The 18,670-nt window shown below is 48.3% G+C and overlaps 6 protein-coding genes across 6 annotated transcripts; 4 read left to right on the top strand and 2 right to left on the bottom strand.

Annotated features, from left to right (window-relative positions):
* Positions 1 to 2,010: 2,010 nt before the first annotated feature.
* On the top strand, positions 2,011 to 3,507 carry rpt3 (proteasome regulatory particle base subunit RPT3; the record flags this gene model as incomplete). The annotated part of the gene is made up of 5 exons (XM_057244485.1): positions 2,011 to 2,168; positions 2,227 to 2,268; positions 2,333 to 2,431; positions 2,490 to 2,776; positions 2,828 to 3,507. 5 exons carry the CDS (start codon positions 2,011 to 2,013, stop codon positions 3,505 to 3,507), a joined length of 1,266 nt encoding a protein of 421 aa, XP_057096023.1.
* Positions 3,508 to 4,919: 1,412 nt separating this feature from the next.
* N7529_008957 (Peptidase A1) lies at positions 4,920 to 6,267 on the top strand (the record flags this gene model as incomplete). Its single annotated transcript, XM_057244484.1, has 5 exons — positions 4,920 to 5,021; positions 5,071 to 5,221; positions 5,273 to 5,587; positions 5,629 to 5,926; positions 5,979 to 6,267. 5 exons carry the CDS (start codon positions 4,920 to 4,922, stop codon positions 6,265 to 6,267), a joined length of 1,155 nt encoding a protein of 384 aa, XP_057096022.1.
* A 1,154-nt stretch (positions 6,268 to 7,421) lies between these two features.
* fcpA (protein-serine/threonine phosphatase) lies at positions 7,422 to 9,962 on the top strand (the record flags this gene model as incomplete). Its single annotated transcript, XM_057244483.1, has 3 exons — positions 7,422 to 7,669; positions 7,720 to 7,806; positions 7,856 to 9,962. 3 exons carry the CDS (start codon positions 7,422 to 7,424, stop codon positions 9,960 to 9,962), a joined length of 2,442 nt encoding a protein of 813 aa, XP_057096021.1.
* A 1,925-nt stretch (positions 9,963 to 11,887) lies between these two features.
* N7529_008955 (arginase) lies at positions 11,888 to 12,814 on the bottom strand (the record flags this gene model as incomplete). Its single annotated transcript, XM_057244482.1, has 2 exons — positions 11,888 to 12,191; positions 12,258 to 12,814. 2 exons carry the CDS (start codon positions 12,812 to 12,814, stop codon positions 11,888 to 11,890), a joined length of 861 nt encoding a protein of 286 aa, XP_057096020.1.
* An 813-nt stretch (positions 12,815 to 13,627) lies between these two features.
* N7529_008954 (glutamyl-tRNA(Gln) amidotransferase subunit PET112) lies at positions 13,628 to 15,569 on the bottom strand (the record flags this gene model as incomplete). The annotated part of the gene is made up of 4 exons (XM_057244481.1): positions 13,628 to 14,889; positions 14,940 to 15,081; positions 15,137 to 15,213; positions 15,269 to 15,569. 4 exons carry the CDS (start codon positions 15,567 to 15,569, stop codon positions 13,628 to 13,630), a joined length of 1,782 nt encoding a protein of 593 aa, XP_057096019.1.
* Positions 15,570 to 16,926: 1,357 nt separating this feature from the next.
* On the top strand, positions 16,927 to 18,557 carry N7529_008953 (uncharacterized protein; the record flags this gene model as incomplete). Its single annotated transcript, XM_057244480.1, has 3 exons — positions 16,927 to 18,010; positions 18,062 to 18,455; positions 18,515 to 18,557. 3 exons carry the CDS (start codon positions 16,927 to 16,929, stop codon positions 18,555 to 18,557), a joined length of 1,521 nt encoding a protein of 506 aa, XP_057096018.1.
* Between the last annotated feature and the right edge of the window lie 113 nt (positions 18,558 to 18,670).

Genomic DNA, 18,670 nt, shown 5'->3' with positions numbered 1-18,670 from the left:
GAGGCGTGAAATGGGGAGAGGGTAAGAAAGGCTGAGGGTAGCGGCTAAAATGTTAGCAAATCAAAGACAAGGAATATCACTTTCGATATTTAGGGCCAAGAGAATAATAAGGAATCCCCATAAACCATAATCGGAATAAATGAGCTACAGGGACGCAAGTGTCAAAAGGGGTCTGAAAAAGGAGTGCGTGGCCACAACCCATATGATAGACAAATAATGGGGGGAAGGGAAAAAGACCAAAAAAAAGCAAATGGAGCAATCAGAAGGCAGTAATAATGGCGTACCTACCAGTTCACAAGAGCCGTTCAGTCTGATGAAAGGGGAAGTGGAGAGAGAATGAGGGAAAATTACTGCAAGTTTCGACGACTGATCTCACCTAGGGGGAAAAAAACCATGTAATCCGGTTACTTGTGTTACTGGGAGATTTGGGTATATTAGTTTCGATCATTTCTTTTTGGATTTCTCTGCTGTATCTTTTGGGAGTTTTCTTTTAGAGGAGTTTTCTCTGTTTTCCTCTTTTCTCTTTTCCCTAGGGGAGGAGTTTTTTTTGTTCTGTTCCTGTTAGTTTCTCTTATTGGCGTTTTGTTATTCCCGGTCTTTGAACCCAGCCTCAGTTTGCATAAGAAAGAGGTACACCAAAGATGGGGGAAAATAGAAATATTAGTATCAAAACGATGAAAGTGAGTGAATGAAGCAATCTCTGGAGAGAAAGTAAAAATATAAAAACCCCCATCCTCTCGAAATTCGTAAACCGTCTAACCGATGATCCATTCCAACGGTCTGGCCGAGTCAAGTTAGATCATATACCCCGAGGAGCCGGTATGGTCTGTTGATGACCACGACCACGGTAATTAAATAATAATGCGACCAAATTCCCCAATTCATGAACCTCATGGTACAGGAGAGGAGGCAAGGGGAAATAATTAGCAAGGGAAGTGAGAAAAAAAAAAGATCCAACGCCATGACGGCCAGCGGGCGGCTCTCCTTATATAAAAAGCTCGGGCTAGCGTCTGATAATCATGTCGATGCACGCCCAATCCTCCGAAACCACCAAAAAAATCGAGGTTTGACGATTCAGAGTGGATGACCCAGGTTCCCTAGTGAACCTCGTGCAAGGATCCGACTCGATCCGCATGGGAAATCATCATGGCTTTGGTGCCTGTCCCACCTACCGTGTCCCGGACTACTCCACCACTACAAATGATTGGATCAATTTTTCTTCATTTCCCTTCTGTAGGGCTTAAGGAAAACTTGAGGTCATGGCTTCTTCCAATGGCAAGGATGCCGTATTTGTCTCAGGCCTTCGCACACGCCCAATATGCCATTCTCCCAAGTCGGACTTGATCAGGTGTCCCCAACCCGAGTTGCTTCATGCAGCCTCATGTCCCTACGCCTCACTAGTTAGGCGGAACAAATACATCCATAGTTTGAGATCGTCGTAATTGGCCAAGGGCTTTGCTGAGACCGCGGCAGCCCCTAGCGGAGATCATAGATTCGGACTGATAAACTCACGGGGACAAGATAGGCAGAAGAGGCAGAGGAAGCAGCAAAGGAAATTTAACACATTTGTATGGGAATCTCTGTGTAATAACTATCCTAGTTACTTTTCTTTTTTCTGGGTGAGATTAGTCGTCGAAACATAACGGGCGCTTGATTTATGGTAGTGCCCGCCATACAATCAACCAATTACCGCGATCTTCACTGTCTTAGGGGGCTTTGTGTTTACAGATTTTTTGAAAATTACGAGTAGTCAGCGCCATAGATTATAGATTCGAGGTACTAAATGTTGCAACTTAGTAACTATTTCGAAGAAAAACAGCTGTTGATCAAATGGCTGGTATCACGTGACTGGAAGCTCCCCGATGATATCGAAAGCTCCAGATGGCCGACCTCCGAACCCTTCACACAGCGCGTCATTTACTACCAACCAACTTCAAGGTCTCTTTCATCACACCCAGTCTATCAGCATACATTCTCTTCATATATCATCTGTCGTTCACGGAATTCATCATGGGAGACGTTGCCGTCGAGAACCCGGCGAACAACGTCACGCCTCTCGCTAAGGCAAGCGCGCTCGACGCCCTTGCCAACTTGGATTCCCTCGATGGTACAGGAGTTGATGGAAACGATGAATATGCTACCCTGAAGAGGCTACAGAGACATCTAGAGTATGTCTGGCCACGTCTGTGTAATGAGCCCAATGGTCGGTGCTGACGTCGAATCCAGGTATATCCAACTGCAAGAGGAGTACATCAAGGATGAGCAGAGGTATGCGTCCAGAATACTTTCTTTGAATTGTGCATCAATGGCTAACCATATTATGCCAATGCAGAAGCTTGAAGAGGGAGCTGGTGCGGGCACAGGAAGAGATCAAGCGCATACAGAGTGTGCCGTTGGTCATCGGACAATTTATGGAGGCTATCGATCAGAAGTATGCATTCATATGCTTGGGCAGAAAAGATACCACTTGACTAATGTATTTCACATAGCACCGGAATTGTGCAAAGCTCGACTGGTTCTAATTACGTGGTCCGTATCCTGTCCACGCTCGACCGCGAGAAGCTGAAGCCCTCATCATCGGTCGCCCTGCACCGTCACTCCAATGCACTTGTCGATATCCTTCCCCCTGAGGCCGATTCCTCTATTGCGATGCTGGGTGAGAATGAGAAACCCGATGTAACATACGCGGATGTCGGCGGTTTGGATATGCAGAAGCAGGAGATTAGGGAGGCTGTTGAGCTGCCCTTGACCCATTTCGAACTCTACAAGCAAATTGGTGGGTAACGATGGATGAAGACAGACCAAGACGCCGCTAACAATGTTGCAGGTATCGACCCTCCCCGTGGTGTTTTGTTGTATGGCCCCCCTGGAACCGGAAAGACCATGCTGGTGAAGGCTGTGGCAAACAGCACAACCGCTAGTTTCATCCGTGTCAATGGATCAGAATTCGTCCAGAAGTATCTGGGAGAAGGACCTCGTATGGTCCGTGACGTTTTCCGCATGGCGCGCGAGAACTCACCAGCCATTATCTTCATCGACGAAATCGACGCCATCGCCACAAAGCGTTTCGATGCCCAAACCGGTGCCGATCGTGAGGTGCAGCGTATCCTGCTGGAGTTGCTGAACCAGATGGACGGTTTCGAACAAACCAGCAACGTCAAGGTCATTATGGCCACCAACCGCGCTGATACACTGGATCCTGCCTTGCTGCGTCCTGGTCGTCTGGACCGAAAGATTGAGTTCCCTAACCTGCGTGACCGACGTGAGCGTCGCTTGATCTTCACTACCATCGCAGCGAAGATGTCGCTCTCCCCCGAAGTCGACCTCGATGCTTTGATTGTTCGCAACGACCCGCTGTCAGGCGCTGTCATTGCGGCTATCATGCAGGAGGCTGGCTTGCGGGCTGTACGCAAGAACCGCTACAATATTATTCAATCCGATCTCGAGGATGCTTATGCTGTCCAGGTCAAAACTGGACAGGATGATGACCGGTATGTAATCCCTTGATCTTTGGCTTTTTTCTCTTACTGACTATTTCTCGCAGCCCTGACTTCTACCGGTAAACTGTTTGGTCTCTTTGGAACGTGGGTATGAGTGACACATGCTTGGTCTTCACCAGTTGTATTATCAATAATATGCAGGCCATCTGTCACAATGTTTGGACGATATGTTGATTCTGTAGTTTCCATTTGGCCTTTAATATTGTAGAACGTTACATGTGGCTATCCTACCATTGATTGATATACGGCTCTTTGCTCGTGTAGACTCCAAGTACATTCGTATGGTGTCCACGGGTCTCTGATATGTAAGGTACAGAATTATACAAATTGGTGCCTGCCTACACCGTCTACCTAAGTAGGTAAATGTAGAATGTACGTCCAGAAAGACCCCCAAAACCCGCTCTGGAAACTGAAAAAATGGCACAAATACATGAGCGGAGCTGTTTCTTGAAGACGCTATGTGGCTTGCTTCGATGACTCAAGAATTGAGTTTAATTTGGCAGTTTCCTCGTGTTATATATAATGAAGTCATTAGATGGTTGTAATACATGCAGATTATACCTTGAGATTCAAATATTTAGGATTAGATATGCGAGCTATTTTCTATAGAGTTCTTATCTTTCTCATACATAGAAACCTATAACCAACTAACATACTATATAACCAATGCTCTATTTATATCCATGCCGAGGTTATGAAAAACATCATGCTGTGGAGTAGTCGATCAACAGATCACGGATGATCTACCTGGGTAACATGATCTATGTTGTGAAAGTTGACTCTCACAATACATGGATGGAGACTCACAGAGAAGCATAACTTGAGCTTTGTTTGTACAGGCGACTCTTTGCTGTAGGGTAGCGAGTATGTTGATTAGTTGTCTACGGTTTCTGAGCCAGATGATGGACTTCTACAGCTAACACATGTTCGATGCTTACACGTATAGAAACTCTATGGCGTAGCACAATGTGGACACGATACTTAATTATGTAGGACCAAGCTGCACACATATTAAACAAAGCTGTTTTTCGCCACTCAGCCTGCTGCCAGGTACAGCGGGAGGGTTGTCTTCCGGCCAGTCCGACCATTCCGTGATGGCGCTAAGACGAATTAAGGCCCGAGGGTTGCCCATCTATTTTTGATTTGAACAGTATGGCGAATAAAAGAGATAATAATACTTAAGATAGAGATAGAAATTAAACAGGGATTCAATAATAACAAAACAAGGAATAGAAGAAGGCTGGACTTGAGTAGAAGTGAGGGTCATGAGCCATCACCGAAAGGGGTTAAGTGTGACCAACTCCCGCTTCCGTCATCGTCTCCAGCCTCCACTTCTCCTCCCCCATCTCCCTTATCTCCATCTCTCCTCTCTCAACATTACATTCTCTTTCTTTCATCCATCATTTGAATTCTGAAATAATGAAGTCACTCTCTTTCCTGGCAGCTTCGGCGCTGTTGGGCGGTGCTGCTGCCGAAGTGCACAAGCTCAAGCTCAACAAGGTCCCTTTGTCTGAGCAACTGGTAAGTCTAACTCAATCATGGAACATGCAGCAAGCTAACCAACTGGTAGAATACCCACAACATGGAGGCCCACATGCACAACTTGGGTCAGAAGTACATGGGCATTCGCCCCGAGAAGCACCAGGATCTGCTTCACGACACTTCCATGAAGCCCGCTAGTGGGCATGACGTGCTGGTTGACAACTTCCTGAATGCCCAGTGTATGGCCCCATTCAAATAGATATCACAAGTAATTATGCTGACTTAACCAGACTTCTCCGAGATTCAGATCGGCACTCCTCCCCAGACCTTCAAGGTTGTTCTCGACACCGGTAGCTCCAACTTGTGGGTTCCTTCCCAGCAGTGCAGCTCCATCGCTTGCTTCCTTCACAGCAAATATGACTCGTCCGCTTCGAGCACATATGAGAAGAATGGTACCGAGTTCGAGATTCGGTATGGATCCGGCAGCCTGAGCGGCTTCGTGTCCAAGGACACTCTGCAGATCGGTGACCTGAAGGTCAAGGGACAAGACTTTGCTGAGGCCACCAATGAGCCTGGCCTTGCCTTTGCTTTCGGTCGCTTTGATGGTATTCTTGGCCTTGGCTACGACACCATCTCCGTTAACAAGATGGTCCCCCCTTCTACAACATGATCAACCAGAAGTCTGTTGATGAGCCCGTGTTTGCCTTCTACTTGGGTGATGCCAACAAGGACGGTGATAGCTCTGAAGCTACTTTCGGTGGTATCGACAAGAGCCACTACACTGGCGAGCTGATCAAGATTCCTCTCCGTCGCAAGGCGTACTGGGAGGTCGACCTTGACTCTATTGCCCTCGGTGACAACGTTGCTGAACTTGAGAACACCGGTGTCATTCTGGACACTGGTACCTCTCTGATTGCCCTGCCCTCCACCATGGCCGAGCTTCTGTAAGTCGATCTCCCTCTTTTGTTTGGATATACTCGCTGACCTCTTATAAAGGAACAAGGAGATTGGTGCTACCAAGAGCTGGAATGGTCAATACACCGTGGACTGTGCCACACGGGACTCGCTCCCCGACCTCACTTTCACCCTGGCCGGTCACCCCTTCACGATTGGCCCCTACGACTACGTCCTGGAAGTCCAAGGTTCCTGCATTAGCAGCTTCATGGGCATGGACTTCCCCGAGCCCGTGGGTCCCCTGGCTATCTTGGGTGACTCCTTCCTGCGTCGCTGGTACAGTGTCTATGACGTTGGCAACAACGCCGTTGGTTTGGCCAAGGCCAAGTAATTGCTCTCAAGCCTGATGGCCCAGTGAGCTGTGGATATCAAAGAACCAGGTAATCAACCAAGAGATTGCTTCGTATATACATACGACTTACCTGTGTGAGCGTATGATCTCCTCGTGTACCTCATGTGCCAATCGTTGCCTGTAGCGTGCCGATTATCTTTGTATTTGCTCGCACGGCCTGTTGTGAGGCCTACTTTTCACTCTTACTGCAAATTGATATTTTTCCGAGTTAAGACCGACTTAATGCAGTTAACCGATGTACCTATGGGGTTGTCGTCTCATATAGCCGTGGCCATTGTATGGATCTTTCCAAGGTTGTAAGCTTGTGATACCAAGGTATATAAATTCAATCGCCCAAGCAGAATTGGCAAATCTGATGGCAGCCGCAAGGCCTACGACAATTGGTTGGAGCTTATGCTGGTTAAGGTATAGGTCTGCATCAAACCGTCAAATTTGTAATACAATTAGAAAAAAATGACAGTATGTAAAAGTTTGGGGTCAAAAATTCAAAGAGATAAAGTCGTATTAATGCATTAAAGGCATTTGATGGAGCCATTGCATCAGCCCATGTGGAAAAACACGATACTTGAGTTCAAGTAGATCCCACGTCAATTATAGGGGGCAGTACCTGTCTTCAAGTACCTGTATGACATAAGCGGAAGTAGCTCTCAACCTGGATCGAAGGAGTCCCCGCACAACTTCAATGAGCTTCCTATTTCTTTGATTGCAGCCTGCTTGACTCTTTCCTTTTCAACCATCCGATTTCAAGCTACTCAAATCGCCTGGTGTGTGACTCGTCTTCGACTTCCACGCCAGGTTGTGCTAGGCGCACGGTTTTCTTTCACCTGCGCTTTGTAGTGGCGATTCCCATCGCGCTGCCCAAACCGTTCTTTCCATACATTTCCAACGCCAGCCTGGACCACGGAGCTGAAGATCACGCATTACCCATCGAAAAACAACATCAACACAGCTTTACACGCGTTGCGTGTCGGTGATGGCTTCGTAGCCGGAATCGCACGCGATCAACTATCAGACCCACACGTCCGCCTTTGACGCGCCGTCAACAAACGGAAGGCACGGAATAAGTCCTGGGACGTTAGAACCTAAATCGAGGATCAGTGCTAGTTATTGCCTAGGGCACACCGAGAGCCATCATGCTTCTCCGTTTGCCGACTAGCCTGCACTATCCGATCACCGTTACCTCGCTGCTGAAACAACCCGGCGACACGATCAAGAGGGATGAGGCTCTCTTTTGGTATGTTTACGAGACTACCGTCACCGAGGGTGACGGGCTGGGAAACAAAGTCGACGTGTTGCGCAAGTTCCCAGCCAAATTTGAATCGACGGCGGATGGAGAGATCGTTCAATGGAAAATTCAGAAAGGAGACGTTATTGATGAACCGTGAGTGGACTAGCCTGGTACCTAGCGTTACTCTTCTAACTGTTTGTCAGCGTCAACGTTGTTGAAATCGATGAGCCTTGCGCGCACGAGGTCCAGTGGGGAGACCTTTGCGCGGAGTGCGGAAAGGATATGACTGAGTATGTGTGTTCTTGAATAAGCTTTTGAGCCCACCTAATTCATTTACAGATATACATACAATACCGAGATCACAGATGCCATGCGCGCCCCCATTTCCATGGCCCACGACAACACCATTCTCACGGTCAGTCCAGAGGAAGCAACCCGCGTCGAAGAGGATGCAAAGCGTCGACTACTTGCATCGAGACGCTTGACTTTGGTTGTTGATCTTGATCAAACCATTATCCACGCTACTGTTGATCCCACCGTGGGAGAATGGAGAGAGGACAAGGATAATCCAAATCATGAAGCCGTGCGGGATGTGCGACAGTTCCAATTGATTGATGATGGACCTGGAATGCGTGGATGCTGGTACTATATTAAACTGCGGCCAGGACTAGAGGAGTTCTTACAGAACGTGGCAGAGATCTATGAGTTACACATCTATACTATGGGTACTCGTGCCTACGCCCAACATATTGTTGATATCATTGATCCCACCCGGAAGCTCTTCGGAGACCGGATCCTCAGTCGTGACGAGAGTGGAAGTTTGACAGTCAAGGACTTGCAGCGGCTGTTCCCCGTGGATACAAAGATGGTAGTCATCATTGATGACCGCGGTGACATCTGGCGATGGAGCCCCAACCTCATCAAGGTTTCCCCTTATGATTTCTTCGTCGGCATTGGTGACATCAATTCAAGTTTCCTACCAAAGAAGCAAGACATTGGAGCGAACAAACCCCAGATCGAGCCCAAAGCACCAGAAAAGACCGCGGAGCATCATGTCAACCGTCAAACGCAAGAAGGGACGGAAGTTTCGGCATTAGAACAACTGGTGACCATGGGAGGTGGAGACAGCCCAAGGTTACTCCAAGAGCAGACCGATGCACAAGAAGAGACGATATTGCACCAAGTCGAAGATCGACCTTTGCTACAGAAGCAGAAAGAGTTGGACGCAGAGGATAATACCAAAGACAACGAATCACCAACTCTTGAAGAATCTCAGGAATCTGCCAAACACCGACATCATCTACTCGTGGACTACGATCAAGAACTTTACCAGCTGCAAAACCGATTGGAACAAGTTCACATGCAATTCTATGAGGAGTATGACAAGAGGCGGACCCTCGCACTTGGGGGCCGAGTGGCAGCTCTGCGAGGGGAGAAGGTTCACTCCAAAGACAAAGATGTGGATCTCAAGCTGGTCCCCGATGTCAAGGATATCATGCCGCTTATCAAACGGCGCATCCTTGGAGGTGTGGTTTTAGTATTTTCAGGCGTTCTCCCTCTAGGGATCGACTTCCAGAATGCTGACATCTCTCTTTGGGCCAAGAGCTTTGGCGTGGTGATCTCGTCCAGGATCAATGCACGCACAACACATCTTGTGGCTGGCCGCAACCGCACTGCTAAGGTGAGAGAAGCCACCCGATACCCAGGCATAAAAATCGTGACAACGCAATGGCTTGTCGACTCGCTGGTTCAATGGAGACATATGGATGAAGACCCCTACCTCCTTCCAGTCCACCCAGATGACCGGGGAGAACCCATGTCCCCGGGCTCGTTAGAACTAGAGACATCCATGCTCTCATCCACAGATGAGGATATGACAGGGTCCCAATGGACCCAGGAGGATGACGCCGAAGATCTTTTCAAGTCCTCCGGTCTGGATGAGACTTCACCCATCGGCTACGGAGCCGATGAGCAAGCTGCTGTCCATGACGAATTGAAAGACTTCCTCGGCAGCGACGATGAAAGCGAAAGCGACAATGAGTCGTTGCCAGATGAAGTATCCGCAGGCACGAAGCGAAAGCGCGGTGAAGGAGCCGACAGTGCCACTGACGAGGAAGAATCCGGAGACGACGACGGAGAAGACTCTGAGAAAGGCTCACGGCTTTCCCAACGTATAAAACGATCCTATGAGCGCAATACCAAGCTACGAGAAATCACCTCTGCTCCTGCCCGAAGTGATGAAGCTTCCTCCGAGCGCCCACAGCCTTTGATTATGGAAGGAGAGGATTCTGAATCTGAGACAGTGGGAGATAACAGCCAAAAGTCCGGCCATCCTGAAGATCCGGATGACGATGAGGATGAGCTTGAGCGAGAAATGCTCGCTGCATTCGAAGGCGGCGAATATGACTCTCAAGTGGAGGAAGATGTTGCCGCTGAGAACGGGTAGATGTCTCAATTATCTCATTGGTTGCTCTGTTTCCTCGTTTTGGGTCCTCTGTATGTCTCATTTCTCCTATAGGTGTTTGCAGTTGCAATGTGCTCTTGGCATAGCGACGGCGTTTATTGGGGTCGTTTTGATTCTGGTTTGCCAGCTAGAACCTTTTGGTCTGGTCGGCGCGATCATGTTTCCTTCTTGTGTGTAATTCTCACATGAACTTGTGTATGTGTGTTTGAGAATAGGTATTTGTTTATATGTATGGATTTAGTTGTTGGATGCACTGCTTGTCTTTGGCTTGTTTCAATCTAATCTGTTGAATTAGGATGTGACCAGGTAATTAGCAGCATAGGCAAAGGTACCATCGAGCACACTGTATGTGTTCTGTAGCCGAAGTACTTGGAATCATACCATTGGTATCTTCAAATGTTTTCCTAAAGAATATAGATTAAGAGTGAAGGACATGAAAGTCAGGGACTAGAATTATAAACATGATCACATCAAAATAAAGAACAAATGTAGTATCGCTCGATTTAACGCCATGTTAGATGCAAAACAGACAAGATAAAATAGGTATCACAAGTATCACAAGAAAAACGAAACAGAAATGCAAATCAATCATAAACATCACGATTAACCTGCCAAGACATGACCATCATCCAAAGATAGAATATTGTGTTAACAAGCTCAAGGGCGAAAGCGGTTTTCCAGCAATTACCTAGAAAGGCAGAAAGTCAGTACAACAGACAGCAAGCGAGTGACTGTGTAGGGCAGACAGAACTCACAAATCGTGCTCTGCGTCAACCAAGCCAGGGTATTGATATTGTTTCCCCATGACTTGTTATCCGCCACATAGATCTGGCAATTGTCATTCACATTCCCGACAACACCATAGAGCTGGAGCGAGGTCTCAATTAGACCTGTCAACCATAGCACCAGGAGTATAAAGCTGCCGATGATAATAATGCCCGGTAACAGGAAGTGGCGAGAAGCGAGGACAAGAACGAGGAGTATAAAGCATACACCCAGAGTACTGCTGACGACCATGTAAGGGAAGAGCCTGGATCGTTGTTAGTACAACCCTTTCACCCGATATGCCTGCAGGGGGGTGCGGGCGACATAATAAACACATACCATGGTGTGCCGAGATGCATTTGCGTCTGCACGGTCATAAACCACGAGAAGATCCCCAGACATGTTGCCGAGCAGGAGAGCACAATCATAATCCAAATGTTGAGTTGCAGCTCGGGCCAGTGGTATTTGCGGCGCACTTCATGGCGCGCGACCATTTTCGCCATTGTGGGATTGTTGCGATTCGATTGAGAATCAAGATAACGTCTGAAGGAAGTATTTTGTCTTTTGTATTCGGTTGCGATGGCGGAGAGGGTCGCTTGTCCCCGCTTTATACCAATACCAGTCTTATCGGCGTATACAGAATGCCCGATTCAGGCTTCGATGCGTTACGTTGTCTTGCTGCGGGTCTTGGACACGGTGAGTGTCAGATCGTGTGCGAATGAGACCGTTCAACGGCACGGTGGACTTGTCGTTTGATCGTGAGACGAGTAAGGAGCGGACAGCGCATTGGGCGCTATTGAGGCCCTAGTATAGTCAACTCGTGCGACGTAAATATGTACAATTGCGCATGAATTGCAGCCAGATTAAAGAGAGAAAAGGCCAAGAAAAATGGTAAAAATGGGAAAAATAAGAAAGAGGGAAGGGAAATTAGAATGGCTGAGGGGGATTCGTTTTGCTGATCACTGAAATTGAGGTGGCAGGGGGATTTGGTCTATGGTCACTTTCAGCCTCGCGTACTTCTTTTTGATTCTTTTGATTCTTGATTCTTTTGATTCTTGATTGATTTGATCTATTGATCTATTGATCTAACAGTGGATAATTTTCCTTCCTTTCTTGCTTTCTTGTCTTTTTTTTTATTTCCGTTACAGAAGTGTATCACCCAATGCGCTACGCACCAGTGAGCACCCTGCGCGGATAGTCTCAGACGCACCCTTGGACTCCAGGCTAGGGTTCACCTCAACCAAGTCCATTGCGATCAGGTTTCCAGTCTCGTGCACAGCCTCACAAATGAAGTCTCCCTCACGTAGTGTCAATCCACCGCGGACGGGAGTACCAGTACTAGGTGCCCACTGGGGGTCAAGCGCATCAACATCGAATGACAGGTGAATGGGAGTGTCATTACCGATGTGAGCCAGGGCCATCTCGACAACGCGACCGATACCATGACTAGCAGACAAAGGTCAGTAAAATAATACAACAATAGAGCATAACAGAGCAAAAAAAAGGACATACCGGTCGATATCGTGCATGCTGAATGCTTTGATACCATTGTCGCGCAAAATCTTCTTCTCTCCACGGTCAACATCACGCAGACCGATATAGACAAGCTTTTGCGTGTTCACAATGTGCTCATCCTTCATCCAGCCAAAGATATCTTTCTGCTCCTCCCGGGCCAGCCGGGTCAGGAACGCCATAGGCATACCGTGGATGTTCCCGCTATCGCTGCTCTCGGGGGTGTTGATATCGGCGTGGGCGTCAACCCAGATAACAGCCATCTCCCGACCCAGGCGCTCCCGGATCGCCTTTGCTGTGCCGGAGACGGAGCCGATGGCAATGGAGTGATCACCACCCAGCGTGAGCACAAACTTGCCATCTTTGGCGTAGTTGTGGACCTGTGAGCTGAGCTTCTCTGTCACGGCGCTGACGGCGCGGGGCTTCTTCATGCCGCGGAAGTCGGGGTCTTCATCGGGGATGTCCTTCTCGTAGTAGTGGACTGTGTCGTCGTGGTGAACTTCGTAGTCGAGGTCCGAGCTGAGCTGGTCCAGGAGTCCAGCTTCAATGAGAGCCATCGGGGCTGCCTCGACGCCCTTCTTGCACTGATCATTGGGTTAGCTACGTCATACTCTATAACGAGTAGCTTCTCCATACCTGTCCGCCATTGAAACCAACTGCAACAACACCCAACTGGTGCGGGTTCGAGAGGAACCGCGAGGTAATTGTAGAGGGGGAAGTCATAATGAGAGTAATGTACAAAGATAATCGAGTTGCGTAGAGATGTGAAGAGGCGATCTCGGAGATAAGATCGACAAGTGGACTTGATAAGAAAAGTCGAACAGGTTGAATCAAGAAAGAAACTGGGTATAATATCTGTGAAAGAAAGAAGAGTTCAAAGAGGAATTCAGCTTGTCTTAAATAGTTTCAACTCCTTTGATAATTCCCCGAGTTCAACCGGAGCGGTCTTTTCATTCCTGGCGCGTTGCACACGAAAGTCGCTAAAAACTGCTTTTAGCGATCAGAGCGACTCCGCCAGACCTCCATCACTTCCGTTAAGTACAGGTCGAGGAGAGCTCCCCCTTTTAGGGCCATTTGGTGTTCCACATTCATTTAGTCCGGTTTTATTGAGGAGAAAACGCGGGAATTTGTGCAGTTTCGTGAAATTTGATTTATCCTGGAGTTTGGAGTCTGGGCGCTGATGCATGAGGCTCAGGCATAATTCAGGCACAATTCGGGCAAAGGTACATGTAGGTACAACTATGTAACTATGGGTTCTTCCAATTATATATATGTAATAGTTACTAGCAGGCGCTGCATATGGTGTAGTCATAAAAGGGTATCATCGATGCTACCACTATAAAGTACATTTGATGCGACAGTGCACAGTATTATACAGCTCCAGACCCCAGAATGAGTTCTCGGAGGATTTCCTCTGCCTTGAGGGCTTCCACCCGGCCCTTTTCACCAGCGCGCATCATCTGCCCTACGAACCAGCCCAATTTACCCAGATGATTCTTGCTGCGGATCTGCTCAATCATTTGCGGGTTGAGAGCGATGACTGACTCCGCCAGCGCAACGTATTCCTCCCGCGAGAGAGGGCGCAACAGAAGATTCTCTTCCTCCAGAATTTCGGACACTGACCGACGATCACCGTCAAAGATAGTGGCCAGGACCTGTTTGGCTGTTGGGCCGGTGATACGCTTTCGCTGTAGCTGGTCGATGAGGTGGGCCAGGGACTCAGCCGGAACAATTTCCGCATCCCATTCTCTCTCTGTCTTGGTGAGAAGGCCACCTAGCTCATGTAGAACCCAATTGCCTGCTACACGCCCGAGGCCGGCGCGTGTTCTTGCATCTTGGTCTTCTTGGAGAATGCGAAGGGCATCCACCACATCGTGATAATACTCGAGGCGGGCGCCATTGTCTAAATCGATTAGTGGCTTGGCGTCGTCAATTGACAGTCTGTGTTCCTCCCCAACCAGCAGCGTAATGAGTGAGTCTGGTGATATTGGGAGGGTACTGTTGAGGCTAGAGAGCAGATCTTGTCCGATGACAAGTGGCGGAATGTCTGGGTCGGGCATGTAGCGATAATCGACCTCGCCCTCTTTGCCACGCAGCCTGCGAGTTTCGGTGCTACCGATTGTCCATCCGCGCGTCTCTCCTTCTACCACACCGCCGCTCTCGAGCACCGCGATCTGGCGGTTCTTTTCGGCAATGATGGCATCTTCCACGGCCTTGAAGCTGCTGAGATTCTTGATCTCAGTCCGCTGGCCCAATCCGCTGATACCATTGTACTGGTGTTTCCCAGCTGCTTCGTCTCGCCGCCGGACCGAGACGTTCACGTCTACACGAAGACCACCCATTTCCATTCCTGTAGTCACCGCACCACATGATTGTACAATGGCCTGGAGTTTCCGAACGCATGCTGCGGCGGTTGCAGGTGTATGAATTTGGGGCATAGTGATTATTTCGATTAGAGGGTGGGACACACGGTTGAAATCCAAAAGTTGTGTTGAAGGCGGGTATTCCTGAGATTTGGCCGTGTCCTGCTCCAATTGGAGTTGTTTGATGTCAATACGGACCCGGTCACCGTCTTCCGGTGCAATGCCGTCATAACCGAAAAGGTCGACATAACCATTTCGCGCAAATGGTTCTGATTTTGGTGAGTATGGTTCACATTTGGAGAGAGAGACAAGTGCTAACCATAGTATTGGGTGATTTGATACCCCGCCGGTTGATCCTGGTAGAAATAGTGTTTCCTGTCAAACCGACTAACAGGCTGTATCTCACAGTTCAGGGAAATAGCGGCGCGTAAAGCAGGTAGGAGTGTTGCGATTTGAAATTCCTGTCTTGAATCAGCACGGGCCCTATTTCACAGTATTGTACAATAAATCACTAACCGGCTGGCTACCCGGGAACGCCAAGTCGAACAAGGCAACATTGTAATTTGGAACATCACTCGTTGAGGTCGCGGCTCCTATTTTGCTTTTGTGAGAAAGGGTTCCCCAGAAACCAGAAGAAGGGAGGCGTACGGGAAAATAATTTGGCTTCTGTGTCTAATTGCGCGTGTATCTCCAAGCCAACTGTCAACTCCCATTCTTGCCTTGATGCTTCCTCGTCCTCCTTGCGTTGTTTCTTATGTGACCGAAGCGCTTTGGCTTCTTGCTTAAGTTGTTTGCGGAGGGGAACGCGATCTGCGGAGGAGCCCGGCGGTTGGAGATAGCGGTTTGGCGCGGTGGAGAATCGGGCGTTACGCGCAAGTGGAAGCAAAGGATTCAGGCGTTGAACACGTAGAGAGCGGAGTATACCGCTGCCGAGCCATGACCGAAGCATGAAGAATTAGATTGAATTGAGGTGATGTCGACCCTCGGTGAGAGACATGAAGCGGGAATCGAGACTCTGGGAATTCTTGGCGATCTGCAGATCACTGACATCAATTTCACTGTGTCTGCCATACAATAGTTATTGTCACTAGTGCCTAACTAAATAACTATCTAGTTAGTATGAAATATATTTACTTGGGCTATCGAAAGTCAACTGTACTAGTCCATAAGTTAAAATATTATCATGTACTTCCGGGGCTACATAAAGGTATGTCTGCTGTTTCATGGCTATAGATACCGTATATATATATGGCTTCAATACCATTATATCTACTCCGTATAGTTCATCACCTAAATAAATGTGTCCACATATAATTTCTAAAATTACAATATAGAAAGGAAAAACCTTGTAAATTCCCTACAATACATTCTTGACACTTCATCGACTGCAAGACTCACGCTTTTTCTGCATGAAATATGGTTTATGTGCAGCCAAGTTATCATGACTGCTCACAAAGTTCCATCACATTCCCCCGCTTCAGCCTGACCGCCAGATTGTGGATGCAAGGAAGATTGATCGACCAGCGCATCGAGGTGTTCTAACTCGGTTCAGACTCACATGCGTTTGTATCGGATGCAACAGGGTGTCATCTGATTTGCTGTGTGGTCAACTTGTGGTCCACACTATTGAAGTTGTCCAGAATGTTGTCCCACTAACCTTCTAACTAGTTGTTTTCGTTGGAGATCTTTCTTTGAAAATCAAAGGACTCAAAATAATAATTGATAAGCCCCTCTTATTCGATAGGGATCCCCAGGAGTCCTCCCTGCCAACACCATTGTCATTGGCCGCCGATCTGAAGCCCTCGGCGCTTCCAATTTGCTTCAGACTGGCCCCCAGAACGTACCAGTTCGCATTGTGTGACGAATTGCATTACTCCATTCTCAAAAGCAAAACACATCGGAACCTTTTTTGTGTTCAGCCGGCAGCTGACGCGATTTCCCAACTTTGGGGCTGACGTCCATGTTCTATATTAATCCCCTAAGGGTTTCATACTTTGTGCCTACTCCCTGTATCAGGAATGTTTGATGGAATTCGCGGGGAAATTGGAGTTATCATCTCGGTTTGGCTTTTATCTTTCATCATCATTAGTACCTTGGTACCCCCTGGATTCCATTGATACTAGACTCGATCTGAGACCTGGAATTCCTCCCCCTGGGCCATGCCTCGGATCGCCATACTCCTAATTCCATTGCGATTGCATGATTGGGATTACATGGTCTCCCATTTTCCTACATCTATCGCGGTAAAGCCAAACTTGATCATATCTGAAGTATGAACCGGAGATAGATTCCGAACCTCTACGATCATGCCCCTCCAAACTAGAAAGGCAAAAAATGATGGAAGAAAAAGGACATACTCTTTGGTTTCCAACACCAATACAAACGCACAGGCTGGTCCTGTCGCGAGTATCAAAACCGTCGAGAACAGTTCACCTTCAGCGCAACAGGTCAAAGGCCCAAAACAAGCCCTAAAGTCTACCAATACGGAGCCCCAACCTCATAATCCTACAGAGCCAACGAAACACGTACCTAATGTCTTTGAGTTTCTTGATGAAAATGACGAGCCAACCTCGAGCTCATCTGGATCCTCTGACTCCTCGTCCGAATCGGAATCGGAATCTGATGGTGAACGGCCAGAGCCCCCGCGCCTTAAACAAACCTACCCCAAGATCCAGTCCCCCAAGCCGCGAGTGAATACTATGCCGCACAAGGTTTTGGCGCCGGGGGAAAGCACACCTCCAAAACAATTGACACGATTGCCCCCTGCCGTCGAAAGCGCAAGGGAACCGCCAAAGCCCACACCATCGGTTCCTTCTCCGGACACTCAATTGGTCACCCGAAAGAGGCAACCCACTAGAAAGCCTAGCCCAATATCTACGACTAGTATTTCTCCGTCTTCGGGCAAAGGACAGATGGAATTGTCTCGCCAACAGACATACCACGGACCACGAGACACCGGCGCGATTCACAGACCGCCGCTGCCACCATCTCCCCCAAGAAGTCCAGAAGAAGGCCTTCATCGTACCACACCAACAAAGCGCAGAAACTCAACTAAATCGCAAGTCTCATCAGGCTATGGACTTGTTGCATCACATCTTACCAAGTCAGCATCCGAAGAAAACGGCGCATTCTCTCCACTTTACCGACGCTTCGAAAGCGTGAACCACCGTGTTCTACTCCACCTCCAAGATGAAATCTCTCAAATGGAAGAAGATCTACACGCTCTTGATGAGTACGAAGAAATGCATCGTATAGCCACAGCCGAGCAAGAAGGCACTAAAACCCTGCCTGCTTCACGGCGCCGAGACTCCCAGGCCCAGGCCTATTCATCGCTACACTATCGCCGCATGGATCTCATGGCCGCTTTGATTCAAAAGACGGAGCAATATAGTAAGAAAGCACTTGCAGCATAGCCCTCAACAATCCCCTAACACGTCCTAGATAATGCCCTCAGCGCCTACAGCAAAGTGCTACAGACCCTTCCACCAGCCTCAGAAAACGACATCGATGGCTACCGCAGCTGGATGAAAAAGCGACACCCAATTGCCTCCGCTGAATGCCGCTTTCTGGACCACCGCACCGACCTTGTCTCCCTCACCCCGCGAGTGGCTGATGTTAATTCCACCGCTGCGGCTCCCGTTTACGTTGCCATCATTATTGCCTCTGGGGCACTTCTGCTGCCGCTTCTGGCATTCAACATGATTGCGGAGTTCTCGGGCCGCCTTGTTGTTGTGACGGTTGTTGGTGGGGCCGCAGCTGCTATTGCGGCCAACTATTCTGCTGGTGTTGAAAATACCCTGGTTGAGTCCAAGGATGGTTGGCGATGTGCTACCATGTATGACTCCCCTTTCCCCCTCATTCTGTCTGCATCGAAAGAGACTAACCCTTATTTAGATACTTTGGTTTCATGACCTTGGCTGCTATGTTCATTCCTTAACTTCATGCTATCTTGTCAGTGAGCTGAAGGTGTTCAACTTATGATTAATGATTTTTTTTATTTTTGGTCGTTTTAATGTGACTTCATGTGAGCCACATCCCGTTGTATTTATT

This window comes from Penicillium soppii, assembly GCF_028829465.1.
Source record: "Penicillium soppii strain IBT 18220 chromosome Unknown utg000006l, whole genome shotgun sequence".
Taxonomy (NCBI): domain Eukaryota; kingdom Fungi; phylum Ascomycota; class Eurotiomycetes; order Eurotiales; family Aspergillaceae; genus Penicillium; species Penicillium soppii.
This window is presented reverse-complemented; position numbering and strand designations above follow the sequence as displayed.